This window comes from Kryptolebias marmoratus, linkage group LG7 (assembly GCF_001649575.2).
Source record: "Kryptolebias marmoratus isolate JLee-2015 linkage group LG7, ASM164957v2, whole genome shotgun sequence".
Classification (NCBI taxonomy): Eukaryota; Metazoa; Chordata; class Actinopteri; order Cyprinodontiformes; family Rivulidae; genus Kryptolebias; species Kryptolebias marmoratus.
The window spans coordinates 7881004-7894901 of NC_051436.1; the positions used below are offsets into that span (position 1 = coordinate 7881004).

General features: G+C 38.8%; 2 protein-coding genes across 5 annotated transcripts in view; both read left to right on the forward strand.

The window, feature by feature from the left end:
• LOC108234832 (myozenin-2) overlaps nt 1-2421 on the forward strand; it is a 9416-nt gene extending 6995 nt beyond the window's left edge. Inside the window, exons 5-6 of the mRNA XM_017414329.3 lie at nt 668-851; nt 1863-2421. Coding sequence (XP_017269818.1) covers nt 668-851; nt 1863-2088 — 410 coding nt within the window. The 3' untranslated portion in view covers nt 2089-2421. The remainder of the gene's footprint in view (nt 1-667; nt 852-1862) is intronic.
• Nucleotides 2422-12363: 9942 nt separating this feature from the next.
• Nucleotides 12364-13898, forward strand: part of LOC108234869 (inactive ubiquitin carboxyl-terminal hydrolase 53-like) — a 37329-nt gene continuing 35794 nt past the window's right edge. For 2 of the 4 annotated variants that reach the window (XM_017414449.3, XM_017414451.3), the window contains exon 1: nt 12365-12698. The gene's annotated coding sequence lies outside the window, so the exon portion shown is untranslated. The other 2 variants (XM_017414452.3, XM_017414450.3) reach the window with 2 other exon arrangements.

Sequence of the window (13898 nt, forward strand, 5' to 3'; positions counted from 1 at the left end):
GGGGGGGAGTACAGGCAGGTGTGTACATGTAGATAAACATGATGTCCACTGGTTTATTTCACTCTGAACCTCAACAAAGAGGGAAAAGAAAAGCCGGTGAACAATCCAAAACACTGTTTGCCTTTTCCATCACATCAGTACATCACACCGTATGAGCTCCATTGCAAACTTCTTTTTCCTTCGGCTGTTCCCTTTTCAAGGGTCGCCACAGCGACTCATCCTCCTCCATCTCACTCTGTCTTCCCTAATAGTAGCTAAAACCTAAAGAAAGCATAAGCAGACAAAAATAGAGCAGGTATGCTGAAGCACATTCCAAAAAGACCAATGTTTTGCTTTTTTTAAGAATTAAAGAGATCTTGATGTATTTATATAGGAAAATATTTGTAAATAAAGTTCAATAGTTTCAAAAGTAAAAAAGTAAAAAAAAAAAAAAATCATTGCACTCATCTCTGGAATGAGATGAACATTTTATCTGATATATCTAGATGGTCAAAACAGCACAATGTATGTAGAAGTACATAAATTAAAACAAACAAACATGAAAAACACTCGTGTAAATGCTGGACAAAACAAAAACTCAAACCGTGACAAGAAATGCTAAATGCTTTCAATCTGACTGGAATAAAAAAGGGCCTTATTTGACATCGATGTTGTATAATTTGCTCAGGATATGGAGGTCCTCTGAAAGACATCCCTCCAGAAAGGTTCAACAGTACAGCTGTGCCAAAGTCATACCACTCACCCTGGGAGCAGGCCATCATCAATGACCCAGCTTTGGCCGACACACTCATCCCCCACATGCCTGAGCTGGAGCCCCGGACAAACCTGCCAAGATATAAAAGCTTCAACAGGTAACACCTACACAGGTGGATCAATAAAAAAGAAATGTCAAACCCATGTGTACTGACATATTAATTACTATTATTAATTGTAAAACTGCATTTTAAATGCCAAATTAGGTGTTGCCACTAAAAGTAATAAGCATTTCTTAAATATGCGTTCTTTAAAGATATGAAAATATGTTAGTGTTAATTTTTCTCGTTTCTTTGGTTGTTTTTTAAAGGTTTGAGGGGTTAGATTCTAAAATTTTCAGTTACACAAGAGTCAGACACAAATAACCAACCAATTATTGTTGGCTTTATTTTCGACCACCATTGTTGCTATTTAATTGTTGCATGTACTCTATTGATGGTACCATCTGTTGTTGTTTTGGATTTATTATTTTCAAGGTTTAAGTTTGGAGAATCCAAAAGACAAATGAGGTTGAATGACGCTCATTATTAGACAAGTCGAGGTCATTTTGAGACCTACATTAAATAGATTACGGTGGCTCTACCAAGGTAAATATACAAAGTTAATTTTTCTTTTAGCCCATAAATCACTTGCAAAAAGGTCATGGAGGGATAAAACTAAATTTAGTTGGTTGCAATCTGCTGCTTCACCACTAGATGTCAACAAATCCTACATGTTTTTCTAGTAATTGTTGACAATAAGCTCACCAAAGTTTAGCTATGGGGACCATCGTTGGGATTGCACTAAGAGGCTAATTTCTTCAGCTATTGTGTGCTAGATAAAAAATGTGAAAGCTAAACTGGTAATGTACTGTATGTATTTTAAATTAAACTATTTTATCATTTTAGCTTTCAATTTTTGAACAGTTTTGCTGTGATTTATAGGGTATAAAAATGCTTAAGAGGCAAATGTATAGTTCTTTCTTGTTCCTTTTTTCAGTGATTCAGTCTCACAGTTTACCTCCTGGTCAAATCTTGACTTTAATTAGTTGCATCACTTCAGATGTCACTGCAGTTTTTCTCATTAGCACATGACGGCCACTGTTAACACTGCCGCTCTGTCGCCTTCAGGGTGGCAACGCCTTTCGGTGGCTTCAGCAAGGCACCGCGACCGACGCCTGTCGCACCCCTCCAGGTAGAGATCCTCCCGGAGGTCCTGCCGCTGCAGGAGGATTGTTCCGTTAATCGGCCCTCCTTCAACAGGGCGGCTCTGGGATGGGTTTCGACAGGTGGTCCAGTCCCATTCCTTACTGCCTCAACTGAGCCAGAGGTCATCCCTGAGTCAGAAGACCTTTGAACCCACGAAGAGTCACACAGGGATGCTTCACCAAAGGTTATTATTATGGGCCTTTTGTTGGATGGGTAGCATTACTTTCAGAGAAGAGAGAGAGAATCTGAAGATACATCATGTTGGATGTTATGTTGCTAGTTCAGGTTAGCGGGGTTGTTGCTTTTTTTTTCAATGTTAACTTTTGCACTGCAGGTAAACTAATAATATATAACATTGTACAGTAAAATAACAAAGTACTGGAGTAAAAAAAAAAAAGTTTATTTATTTGCAGAAGTGTGTTTGACTTTGCAGTTGCAAAGCTTTTGCTCAATAAAGTGGTCCAGATTGCAACAGAAACAATCCTGTGATTGTTAGTTTTTTTCTTTCAACACCAGGCCACTCACACTGTTTCTAAAATCAAATGTCTTCAGGCAAAGATTCAGATTTTTAACCAATTTCTAAAGAATGCTCTGATCAGGATTTTTTTGTCCCTGACACCAATAGGAAACATTTTAGATTAGGACAGACACAGGAAAATATGATACCAGTGTTTCTTTATTTTACTATCTTAGACACATTTACCAGGAAAAAATGTTTCAAGAGGTCTTTTTTAGCTTTTTTTCATGATCTTATTCCATGTGAGTGAACCCCGAGTGGCTAAATCCACAGGTTAAATCCACTCATTTGACCTTTTTGTCAAATCTTAAACTGTGGTTATAGTTTAAGAGTTGATATCTGGAGCATTAAGTTATACTGGTAGTTGCAGGTTTGTTGTGTGTGTGCACTTTACCGCACAAAGCAGACCAATCAAAATGTAATAAGAAAGGAAGACACACCAATGCGTCAGGTAAAAAAAGAGCAGCGCCAAAGCCTGAACAGAAAGGTCACGGTTGTGATGGGTCAGATCTCACTGGAGGCGAAATCTGTCAGTCACTCTAACAAGAACCTCTGGTTTGACATCTGGTTGGAAAATTAGCCCAGTGGCTTGCAAAGAAAAGCAAAAAGCATGTTGTTTTTTGACTGGTGTGGGTCCATTGGTAATTTTCTACTAGCAACTCATATGAATCTTACACATAAGAATCCTCAAGTTAGCTAGCCAGCTACAAAATGGATGGTTACAGATTCTAGGGTTATTTGCCAGTGAAAATAGCAGCAGCTAGCTGTAGCACTTTCAGTGCATGTATATTATATTTCTGCCAAAATAATCATGAAGTTGAAATAAACGTAAGTCAGCGTAAAGTTTTATAAACAGTGTTTATAACAACTGCTACAGTTGTTATCAACAGATTTGAGTTGTTTTAGCACAGCAGCAATCCACTTTTCTTCTAGGACCAGGTGTTAGGTCGTCAGTCCGGTCAAAATTAAAGTCTCCTCTCCAAACTGAGGTCTACAACAGGTAAGATATTAAGCGTTTATAACCTTTTCCACACAGCTTCATTTTTAAAAAGATCTGAACTGTCACATCTTGTTCGCAATCAAAGAAATCACATATGTTAACGTAGATTCTCAGCCATTCAGGACATGTAGGAGTTTTTTTCCAAATAGGTGACTGTACTTTTCTTCTCTCTGGGAAAAGTTTTGCCTCTTGTTTGAGGAGTTTTCCCAGTTCGGACTAAAAAAAAGGCAGAGTTCTAAGCTTTTAAACTATAGTGAGCGACTCTGTTTATGTGAGCCGAACTCTCGCATGACACAACACAGGGGAGCCTGCTCCTTAGGCCAAGACCAGCAGTCCAACTACATGTCATGGAGAAAAGAACACACTTTTGAGGGGGGGGGGTGTCAACTCACACCATGCACGTGACCATGACATCTCTCATGTGGACCAGGCTAACAAAGGTCCTAAGGACCCTCATGTAGGAAGGGAAGAGAGGGAGTGTGATTTGCATGCGAGTTCAGCAAGCCAAAAAATGACACCGCAGTTTAAAATCTCGGCGCTCCGTACTTCACATCAAACACATTTTCAATGAGAAAACGAACAAACAAACAAACAAAAAAAAGTCCATTAATAATATTCTAAAAAAAATGCCTTTTTAAAATAAAGTAGACAAAGTATCTGCAATTTAGTGCAATAAATCAAAACAAATGAATGTGATTTGTTAGAAATAGCCTCACTAGACACAATCCCTAAGACGGACAGCACCCAAAATGCCAAGTGCATTAGGTTATTTGCTCTTTAGGTAATCATGAACGCTGTCTCCTCAACTGCTGCTCCTTGGAGTGAAGAGGGACACATTTCTCAGAAGCTGGGGATGTCTTCTCCTTTCCCAAATCTGAATTAGGAAATGTTCCTTGGATTTCTGAAAGCCATGTGACTAAGTCCAGCGTCAGCATTCCTCGCCTCTGTCAAAAGGCCTCTGGAATGCACAGCTCCCGGTGCCACTCCCTTCTCGAGTCATACTAAATTCCTCCGGCTGGCCTCTTCCAGGGGAACCGTGTGCGGCAAACCACTGGCAACACGGTGCCAGCAGCTGTGCCAAATACCACCGAAAATATGGAGCATTGTTTATCACGAGGAGACATGAACTTGCTATGAACTTTGAAGAGCAGAGGTTATAAAAAATGCAGCAGTGGAAATATTATCAGTTGGAGCAGTAGCGTTGGCTGAGGGTTGAGGAGCCAGATGAGTGGATAATTAATCTCAAAATGCAACTGGTTTCCCCTTAAGCTTATTTTCCTCTGCATGCAATACCAAAGAAGGATTTGGAGATGGATTACAGTTTACATCTAGAGTTTACTCAGAACCTCAGAGGTACTTAACAGAGGGTTTAATTTTTATTATATATTGCTGATTCAACTCTTGTAAAGTATAATAAGTTAAATCTTTTAAAATGGAATTATGTGTAAAGGTTATCAGCCTTTAATATATCTAGCTATTGTAGATAGCTCTTTGAAAGACATGTTTGGGCATAAAAAGGGTATATTTCCCATCAGAGTGATGAGCTAATGGATAGTCAGATCAGCACCCAGACCAAAGTAGATTGATGTTTTAAAACAGCTCTAATTTTAAAAAGATTATAGATAGAACGCTATTTTAAAAACCTTTACACAACCATCAGTTTTACATTACATGAAAGTTTTGGCAGAACATTTTTACAATATTCCTACCAAAAGTGCCCTAGGCTGCACTGGAGGTGCTACAGTTAGCTGTTACTATTCACATTTAAAAATAACCATAGAGTTTAATGTGAATAATTGTGTTATGTGAAATAATCATTTTATCTTTTGACCCACAAAATAAAAGTATAGGACATCTGACATCATCCACCAGGAGCTTGAACACAGGAGTACTGCAGGGTTGTGTGCTCAGCCCGCCCTGTTTTACCATCTTCACCCAAGACTGCAGACCCACCTACCCACCCATCTAACACCATAATTAGGTTTGCTGAAGACACCACTGTGGACTCATCGATGACAGTGATGAGGCCTGCTACAGGCAGGAGGTTCATCCTCTGGCCGAATGGCGTTTGGACAACAACCCAGTACTAAATGCCACAAAAACAGAGGAGGTTGTCATGGACTTCAGGAGATCCAGATGATCCACACAGGCCCCGCTTCTCACCAGCGAGAAAAAGATGGAATTCATTAGATTCTTGAGAACTTACATAGCTAAGGAGCTGACCTGGAGTTTGAACACCTTCAGCCTGGTGAAGAGAGCTCAGCAGAAGCTCTTCTTCCTTAAGGAAATTAAAAATATGGTTTGTCCATATTCTACAATGATAGAAGCTACAATTTTGGGAACCACTGTTATATATTGTCATCAATTTTGCATTGCATGATTATTCTGACAGAAATATTATGATAATCCTTGAATAAGTACACTGGAAGTGCTAAAGATAGCTGCTGACACCATTTGAATTTGCAAATAATAAAGGTAATAAGAAATAGACAGCAATGAATTTTTTTAAATTGGAGTTGGTCTTGGCTCTGTTCGGACTAGCCGTTAGCTTGTCATCCTGGTCAAAATTAAACTCTATTTCTCCAAACTGAGGTTGTTCAAAGAGCTATCTACAACAGGTAAGATATTAATTGTAAACAACCTTTTCCCAGAACCCCATTATAAAAGATCTAAACCATCACTTTAAGCCGAAAGGGAATAGGAGTACAAAAACACCTGATAGGCATTCGAGTCTAGACTCACCGCTTGTTATGTAACAAGAAACCTGACAGGAGGAGAACATTGGGTGTTCAACAGGTGAAAAAAAGATATCAGATTCCAATGTGATTTTCCTTCTTTGCCTCACAGTTCCACTGTCTGGCCAAGCTCCATCTGAGTCGCTGTCCTTCAGTGTCTTCTTTATCAGCAGTAAACAATGAACCTTGCTGCAGTTGCAGTCACTGTCATGTTTTAAAGCCAAAGTCCCTCGGGTTTCCGTTTGCACACACAGCACCGCATGGGCTGCTGACACAGACAACTGCTAAAAGGCTGAGCCACTTGACCAGCCGATATCCCAAAAGGATTTCTTTAACTATGCATGGGCTGACAAGAAAACAAATGTGCTGCAAAACAACTTCTGTGCCTTAGAGAAGGCATATGTTGTTTTTAAGTCATTAGTAAACTGAAACTTTTCTGAGGTGGTTACTGTCACATTTAAGGTGGAGTTCATTGTCAGATCTTCCACCAGGTTCTGGAAATAATTTATAATAGTGTTTCAAACCAATTTCCTGGCATAAAAAAAAAAATCCCAAATAAGAGATAAGTGTAGCTAATTTATTTATTTATTTGTACTTTTCCACTTGATGACACTGTTGGCTTGCTGTGCTTTATTTGCACTTGATGTACTTTTAAAACCTGAGCGGAGCTCAGTGGGGTATCTAAAAATATAAAGTGTGCTCATACATTTCCTGGGTCAAGATGGTGGAGCTGGGCTGCCTGCGAGGTGAGAGCACACATTCCATTTCTGCAATGAGATGAAATGACACCGGGAGCTGAGCCGTGTCTTGAGACTAGAGTTTCATTCATTCGGTCAGCTCTTAGGTATGAGGATGAATGCTCTTTTAACCACAGCTACTCCTGTTTATTTTTGTTATTGTTGCTTTTGGTGTTAATGCTATTTTATTACCTTTACATTGTCTTTTAATTTAAATTTTCAGTTAGCTGCTAGCCGTTGCTGTTCTCACTTGCAAAAAACTCTAGAATTCTGTGTAAAAACACAACAACTGTGTAATTTTAGTACTTCTTGTGCGACCTTTTACTTCTAGTTCTGCCAGAATAAAAGCTTAATGTGAAATTGATGGCAGTGTTTTTAAAATAGCATATGCATAAACATAAAAAATAAATAATTGTGCTGTTGTTTCAAGACGGCAGCGATCCACATAAATCTTAGTCTCACTCTGACTAGCCATTAGTTCATCAGTCCAGTCAGAATTAATCTCTGTTTCTGCAAACTGAAGTCATTCAAAATGGTATCTACAACAGGTAAGATAATAACAACTTTTTGACAAAACTGGCCTGTACTTCAGAAGATCTGAACTGTTTTACATGTTGAATGCTTACATAAAAATCTCTGATCATATTAAAAGAAAAAAAAAACTTATTTTTGGAAACAGATGATTGGTTTTGAGCAACATGTGCTTATTATCATCACACATAAGTGTCGAAAGCACCTCACGGAAGCGCACACACATACATAGAGCTTGGGTAGTGATTAGCCTGAACGGCGAAATGAACTTTCAAATTGGAGTTTCTGTTTACTTGCAGGAGCCCTTGGGACCAATTAGTGCTGTGCAGTCTTAGAGTAACCAAGCCTCAGAGTTTCGCCTCGGGGGGCTTGTTTATATTCCTGCCTGGGTCAATATATGTTAACAATAATGGTCATGTGTGAATTGTTAACTCAACTGCAAACACAACAGGTAAGTAGCAAGCGGTGCTTCCAGGTACCGAGAAAATGCTCTTTGCACATTTACATCAACTGTTAAGTGGTTTCAAATGTGCCTAATGTGGAGATTGTTTGGTAATGGCCCACTCTAATTATGTTGTTTAGAAAAAGAATCATGAGGCTTTCCTTACACGCAGCACCGAGGCTTTAGCATGCCTTTCCTGTGTGCTGCAGCTACCGTGGCTACAGCAGACACAGCAGTGAAATATATCACAGTCACCCGTTTGGCTGCACTCCAACATTAATGAAACATGGTCAGTTGCAAAACAGAGAAATGTGCTCATGTCATCTACTTTTCTGCAAATTAAAATAAGGTGTGATTATATATATATATAGGCCTGTGGTTAAGAAGTTCAGGCAAATCAATACAAATAAAATGTCAAATAAATGCAGGCAGAAAAAAGCTTCCTTTCTCACCTCCTCTCAATATAAAATGCAGGAACGACGTGCTGCTTTTCTAGTAGCGCAAAGTCATCATGATAGCACATAAATACCATCCCAGTCAGCATTGACAAGACTCCAAAAGATACTTCGTTCTACCTTATCAGTGTTTATTTTTAAACTATGATTCCCATTGGCCCTTATTTTGAAATCCTGCTGAACCAAATGTACTTTAGGGGTTCAAAAATGTTCCCAAAAAGGTGGCTAACTTAGTGTTTGAACCGAAACAACTGCTTATGAACGACAAACCTGAAGACAAAACATCCCCCACCGCCTCAATCAAGATTAGATTATAACCCGTTTCTTTAAAGTGTAACACTGTTTGCTTCAGAGGTGTGGCCTCCCGTGTTCCTCAGTGCAGCACTGGAGCATGTTTAATCTCTTGCACAACAACACGGCATTCACCTCTGTGTGGTTCCTCATTAGTTCACAGAAAACATTACAAGCTTTGCTTTGTTCAGGCTTTCTAATCTTGGTGTTTTTCCCTAAAAATCTGGAGGAGTGGCTTTATTTCTGGGACTTAACCTTCAGTAACACTCTTATAGCTTGAATACACTTATTCCAATCTTAATTAGAAAAAAAAGGCCCCATATGTATGTGTTTATATGTCAAAATATATATTTTTTCTTGCATGACTTTTCACTTGTTACTCTTCTTAATCTGCAGAAAATATTTGTAAACTAGAAGCACTCAGAGATCTGGATCAGTTGTTTCTTGTGACAACCCCAACACTTCCTGAAAATGTCATCAAAATCTGTTAATTTGTTTTCGAGTAATTTTGAGTAAGTTTCGAACAGATGAACAAACAAACCAAAACTACCGAAAACATAACTGCCTTGGTGGAGGTAATAAAGTGAAATATCTTCAAAAGAATAAAAAAATTAAAAAGTCATAGCACCAATCTCCTGGAAGAGCTGAAGATACATGAATGGCTAAATGAGAACAAAGCATGCAGAAGTAGTTAGACTGCCAAAAATGTACAGAAAACAAAAAAAAACAAAACAGGAAAACAATAGTGTGAATGCTGACTCAGCATTTACACTATCCCAACTGCATTACAATGGTCGTATTTAAGAGGCAAAACTGAATACAGCAAAAACCAACGAGTCTGCAGAAGTCATTCAAGGTGCGAGTCACAGTGGCGATGATTTATCAGCCCAGTGACGTGATCGTTTTTAGCCTTATGACTCGAAGCAAAAGAAACAAAGCTGACAGGGCAGAAATCGTCAGATTCAGCAACTGGACGGCGAGCTGTCAGCCGAGGTCAGGGAAGAAAAGTTAACATTTGTGGAGGCTTGTGGCAGACCTGATATCTTTGAGCCGTCTGATCCATTATTCATAGGTGGTGCAAGATATTCAGTGGCAGCGCTTCAAAGTGAGAAGACCCCCACAGCCACCGGGGGGTGGGGTGGAGAGGGAATGTCCAACATCATGATGTAAATCTGCTCTGGATGAGCTCCGAGCGCCACAAAAATGGGTAATCTGATCTGAAACATCCAATTTGCATATATGAAATGTAACTCAACCCTTCACAGAGGCCTAAGTGAGTTTTGTTACAACAACAACAAAAAAAACCCAAACATTTTATTTCTCTCCTGAGACATTAAGGCTTTATGCCTCAGCGTGCAATAAACTGTTTTGGAATAAATAAAACATGTGAGTCAGAATTTGGGTGTTTTGTGCTGTTTTTGTGATCTTCTGTGCTTGGTTTGCATTTAGTTCAGTTCTTATCGTTGTGTTTTTGTTTGTTCCCTGTGTCCCATTATATCTCGTATAGTTTTGCTCCTTGTGTCCTCCATGTTCCCTGTGCCATTACTCACTATCCCTCAGTAGTTTTCCATGTCAGTCTACCTTAACTGTCTGCACCTGTCCCTAGTGAGTAATCGGTCACCTGTGTCCACTTCCTGATCATCCTCAGTTGTTATATTCTGTTCCTTAGCCTTCCTGACTCATTCATTCATTGTCAGCTCATGCTGTGATCTGGTTACCTCCTTGTGTCTCCCTGTGAGCTCTTTTTATTTAGTTTTGCTGCCTCGTCAACCATTTGGTTTTGTCACATCGATAAATAAGTTATGTCTTCCGAAGCTCTTCGTGTCAGTCTGCATTCTGGGTCCAATCCACAATCTACAAAATAATAATGATAATGTGACTATGAGATGAAGCTAAATATGCCAGATCAAAAAGACTCGCATCATTCAAGCAAAATATTACCACACTTTTCTTTTTTTTTTTTCCTTTTTAGGAAGAAGCAGAAGTATTATGTCCCTTGAGGAAATAAGTGCAGAGGGAAATGGAAATGTCTCCTCAATGGGGCCTTTTCAAGTACTTCCTGGGGAAAGTCTGGACCACGCTGATACATTGTGACCCTCGGTACACACTACATCACTGCATCCCGTTTCCTCAAACTTAACGAGTGAATGATATTAGAAACGCATTAATTTTCATCCTTAATTGTGTCCAACATGCCAATATGGCTCTTTTTTGCAAAGACTATAAACTGGACATCCACATTACGTAGTGAAAACAGAGTAAAAATACACTAATTTTCACTTGACAGATGACTGGAATTGGCCAATTTTTACCTTGATTTATATATATATATATATATATATAAATATATATTATATATTTATATAATAATATATATATTTATATATATTATATATATATATATATATATATATATATATATATATATATATAATATATAACTAAATAAAGAAGACTTGGTTTGCTTTTTCTTTTTATCTATTTATGTGTTTGGTGTTTCAAAGTAAAGTAATAAAAAGCACACAAAGTGTAGAAGGTTACTCAAAGAAAACCTGGATTTTATTCTCGTTTTGCTGCTCAGACAATCATGACGGTTGCATCAATTTGTTGAATTATATCATTTTAAGTAGACATTGAGGATACATTATTTATTTTTTGATTAAAGCCTCTGATAATTAAGGTCTATGTTTTTTTTTCCTGTCAGGAGAGAGAGGAGAAAGCTGAGCTCACCGGTGAATGTAGTTTCCACTTTAAAATCTTTTCAAAATAAAACTATGATAACAGAAACGGACACTGTGAGTTGTTTTTCTTTTTCTTCTTTTTTTGCAGGGGAGAGTGTGGGTGGGTGTTGTATCGAGAAAAAAAAAGCACCCCAACTGGAAAGGCGCCATTAGAAAACAACTTGACATGTCACCACCAGGTGATGGTGTTCAAAACAAGACAGTTGTAGCAGTCTCACTGATTTTTCAGATTTGCCCATTTTAACGAGAATGTTCGGAAACTACTGCAAATCAAAAATCAGCTAGGTTAAGCTTTACAAAAATCGCAAATGGGAATCGGCCTTAAACACCACAATCAGTGCATCTCTGGAACACAAAGTGTTGGCTCACATAACAGCCTAAGCACAAGTTGAAATTAATCACATTTATTACCTCCTCTTTTGCTTTGGCTGCACTCCAAATTGCTTATCATAATTAATATGGTCTTGGAGGAAAAAAAAAGAAGTGATGAGCTTGAGCCGCGAAACGTGACGACATGGACTTATAAAAAGCGAGTGGGAATCCCTTTAATTGCGCACTCCTTTTTAGTTTCTTTATGTAACAGGATCAGGCAGATGGCGTTTGCCTTGCCTCTTCTCCGTCCTCATCATCATCATGTGTCAAAACTGTCACCACATTGTTGAAATGTAACCATGCAGGTGAACATTTAACACCCCCCTTAAAAATAAAAAAAATTAAAAAGCACATTTGATCACCGCGACGCACAAGTTGAAAACTGCAGCTGCAGGTGAAGCAGAAGAGTGTTGTTGTTGTGTTGTTTTGTAGTGGGCTGCGAGCTGCAGACCCTCTGTAAATAAAGCAACATTAACAAGCCTGCCAGGCAGCAGTTCGTGTGTGTGTGTGTGTGTGAAGCAGCAGCAGCATGGCAGACTGCAGTGCATACAGTGTGGAAGAGGCGGGGTTTGACATCTCGGCTCCGAAAAACATCTCTAATCCAGTATTTCAGGTGCCGAAGTCGAGCGAGCGAGCCAGTCAGAGCTTCTTCTTCTTCTTCTGCGGAGCCGCTTCAAACAAACTCGGGGTTTATTTAAAGCCACACAGTTTCTCTCTGCGTCCGAACTGGAAATTAAAAAAAAAGAGAAATAAACAACACGGCTTGTTAAAGAAGTAAAGCAAGAAGAGTGAGAAAGAGAGAGAGAAGTTACAGCGCTGGCTGGGGAGTACTTTTCCGACGAAACACATTTTCTTCTTCTACGCTTCTTCCGTTAAAGGACATAATTTCGCCTCTTTTTTAAAAAAATAATCTTTTTGGGTGGTTACTCTCTTGGAGGTAAGCGTCTCTTTTTTTTATAACCCTAATAAAAACAGCTGTTGAAACTGTCAGTAGCTGCTGTTTAGCAACAGCGACCGAGTACGTGGGGCGGAAGTGGAGGCTGTACCTGGAGCTCAGGTGAAACCAGGTAAGGCCTAGCACGATTAGCTTGGCGCGCCTATCAAGTTTCACAAACTAGTTGTCTAATTATTATTATTTTAAAAAACAAACGCTCAAAGAGTTGCTTAGGACCTTTTTAGTTGGACAGTTTTTTGTCTCGTAAATTCAGTGTCTGGGTTTAAAACTGCGTGTTGAATTAGCCGTTAAAGAGCTAGCTAAAAACATGAAGTTAGCGCGATAAAAACAAGGATTTAAGCGACGACTCGTCTCATATTTATTTAGCTCCTGTTCTTTTAAAATATCTGTAAAAAAAGTGTTGTAAAGCGTTTATTGGCACTTAAGAGGCGATTAAAGTATCAGCTTTCAAGGTGTGTAACTTCAGAATGAGCTCAACAATCTGTCATGTGTGTGATTTGTGTGGGATGTGAGGACTCATAGCAACTCACTCCTGTATAACTCTTATTTTAAAAAGGAGCACATTCAGAATATTTATTGTCGCCCGTCGGAGGCGATCATGTTTTTACCCGTGTCTGTGCTCGTCTGTCTGTTAGCAAAATATCTCACGAACCGATCCACGGATTTTAATGAAACTCGTAGAAAGTAATTCCTGGATAGACAACTGATTAACCTTTGGAGACAACCCAGTTCAAAATGGCTATAACTCAGTCAGTTTTAGGGATATCCAGCTCAAATTTGGTGTGGTAGTAGCTGAGAGTCTTCTCCAACACATGTTCTGATTGTGTGAGATCTTTTTTTAAAAAAAAAACAAACAAAAAAAAACTTTGCATCAACTATTAGTCAGCCCTGCCAGTCTGTTAGTAAAATATCTCACGAGCCACTCAGGAGATTTTAATGAAACCTCATTCAAGATGTCTTTAGAAAGCACAGAAATTGGCTTTAACTTAGCCAGTATTACAGATACTGAGCTAAAATCTGTTGTGGAAGTGGCTGAGAGTCATCCTGAAAGCATGCCCCCGATCACTGCACGTTGCTCAACATCTTTGCCTAAAATCTTTCCATTAACTTTAAACCATTTCTGTCTGTTAGGAAAATATCTCATATTATGCATTCTTTTGAGGAATGCTCATCCTTTTTGAG